The sequence below is a fragment of the Triticum urartu genome, chromosome 7 (genome assembly GCF_003073215.2).
Source record: "Triticum urartu cultivar G1812 chromosome 7, Tu2.1, whole genome shotgun sequence".
NCBI lineage: Eukaryota > Viridiplantae > Streptophyta > Magnoliopsida > Poales > Poaceae > Triticum > Triticum urartu.
In genome coordinates, this window is record NC_053028.1 from 25,526,280 (window position 1) to 25,528,533 (window position 2,254).

The window sequence follows — 2,254 nt, forward strand, 5'->3', positions numbered from 1 at the left end:
TGGGGGCCGACGGCTGGGAACCGACTCGCCCCCGGGCCATTTTTTGCGCCGGCTCACCCCCAGGCGGCGCTTTTTGACGCCCCCTGGGGGGCCAACGGCTGGAGATGCCCTAAGCTCACACAAGGTGACACTCTCGTCTTTGCTATGCTCTATGCTACAGGCATGTTGTGCTCTGTGCTATTGTCATAGAATCTGAGGAAACGGAATAGCAGGAGATAGATGGGAACGAGGAAGAATGTCTATGATGCGTTCATCAGCGCCAACAGTGAAAGAAGCACGTTCCCGGGTAGGATTATGCTTTTCCTGGTGTGCCAAACGTATCTAGGGTTCGAGTAGGCCGGGATCAAAAAAGTTAGGGTACAGACTTCAGGGATTTAAAGGTGAGGGTTCATTTGCGTCGGCCTTTACAATCTTAGGGTTTATTTCAGACTTCACTCGATAATGTTTAATTTTCATTTTAATCAGGACACAAGCATCTTATAAACACAATTACATGACATATTTATTTAGCCATAAAACAACATTAATTGTACAATCTATAAAAAATAAAAAATACACCACATTGGTAAAACAATGCAAGAATCTGGAACAGTAAATATGAGATGACCGTTTAGAAGAGGAGTACCCAAGCAAAGAGCACAGAGGCTATCGCCATGAGCGATAACTGGGAGGGCGCCGGCGCCGCCGTGCCCTCCTCTAGCGTCAGCGTCTCACCGCCGACGTCGTAGATCATGTTGGTGCCCGCCTGCACCATGCTTCCCAGGACAGAGCCGAATGGTACACCTGCCGGCGTCGGCAGCATGGTGAGGCACTGCAGCCCGGTGACGTTGTCCTTGTAGAAGTAGTGCACCGTCGTGAGCTCAATGGCCGGCGCATCCCCGCCGCCGAACACCAGCTTAATCTTCGGGAACGTCAGCGCCGCCACGGACTGCGCGTTGTAGCATAGGTCAAAGGCGCCGCCGGCGAGCGCGGAGCCGTTCACGGGCTCCGACTTGACCTTCCTCACCAAGGCCTGCCTCACCGCATCGTAGGCTGCCGCCTGGAGGAGCGTGACGGGGGAGAGCGTGCTGATCACCACCCCGCCGGAGCTGCCGTCGGCTGCGAGGTCGAACGCCCCCGCGGGAATGCCGCTCAGGGCCACGCCGTCGATCTGTATGGAGGTGAGCTTGACGTAGTAGAAGTTAGGGAACACGGTGCTCCGGAGCATCGGCATGGAGCGGCTGCTTTTGGTCTGCGGCACGGCGGCGTCGCCGAGGAGCACGACGCTCTCGGAGTCGGAACTCCCAGGTTCGTCGGTTGCCAGGAAGTAGGAGAAGCGGGAGATGCCGAGCTGCGACACGAGGGAGAGTGGCCCCCTGTTGAACCCGATGCCGGCGGACTCGCCGTCGAGGGGCACCGTGCTGTTAGCGGCGCTGCACCCCAACAACGCGCGGCCGGCGATGCTCCCCACGCCGACCGTCTCGTTGGCGAGGAAGCCGGTGGTGTTGATCCCCTGCCCGTACATGTAGACGTACCCGCAGCTGGCATTGACGCTGGTGTTGCCGCCACCGCAGGCATCGGTGGTGTTGGTCACGCTCCGGCACGTCTGGCTGCCGCATGGGACGCTGAGCGGCGCTGCCGGGCACTGCGTGGTCCAGACGAAGTCATTGAGGACGTCCACAACGCCGGAGACGTTGTTCTGCTGCGTCGCCGTCGCCGTCGCCCCAATGGAGACGTTGTAGAGGACGACGTAGCCGGCGTTGTCGGCGGCCGCGCTACCCAGCTGGTCGCCGTTGCGGCTGCCGCGTCGCTTCTTGATCAGCGCAGTCGTGCCCGACTTGGCCGCCTTTTTGAACAAGAAGGTGTACACCTGCTTGAAGGCCCCCGGAGAGATCCTCGCCGGCGCCGCCGCAGCAGGCACCGGCGACAGGACTAGTACCTGGAGCATAAGTAGCCAAGCTACCAGCGTGACGGCCACTGCGCTGCTCCTTCTTGGCGCCATATTTTTCTGCTGTGATGTGAAGATATATTTGTGTACCTCCAGCCCGACTGCATGTCTCTATATATACTATGTATACCGGTCGCCGGCGTCGATCGCCATCTCAAGGTCAAGGCCATCAATACCACCTACGGCCGCGTCTGGAATCGCTTCATATAAGACCAAGTCAGATCAACTTAATCCAGCAGCCCAAACCGCAGAAACCCAAAATTAAGCGCTAGGATCCAAACCCTAGCAGCCAGAGGTTTGAGACCATGGACAAAACCATGTGAAGGT

At 58.0% G+C, this 2,254-nt stretch overlaps 1 protein-coding gene across 1 annotated transcript; it reads right to left on the minus strand.

Annotated features, from left to right (window-relative positions):
• Positions 1-494: 494 nt before the first annotated feature.
• Positions 495-1,991, minus strand: LOC125523925 (aspartic proteinase nepenthesin-1-like). The gene has a single exon (XM_048688999.1). It carries the CDS (start codon positions 1,979-1,981, stop codon positions 611-613), a length of 1,371 nt encoding a protein of 456 aa, XP_048544956.1. The 5' UTR covers positions 1,982-1,991; the 3' UTR covers positions 495-610.
• Between the last annotated feature and the right edge of the window lie 263 nt (positions 1,992-2,254).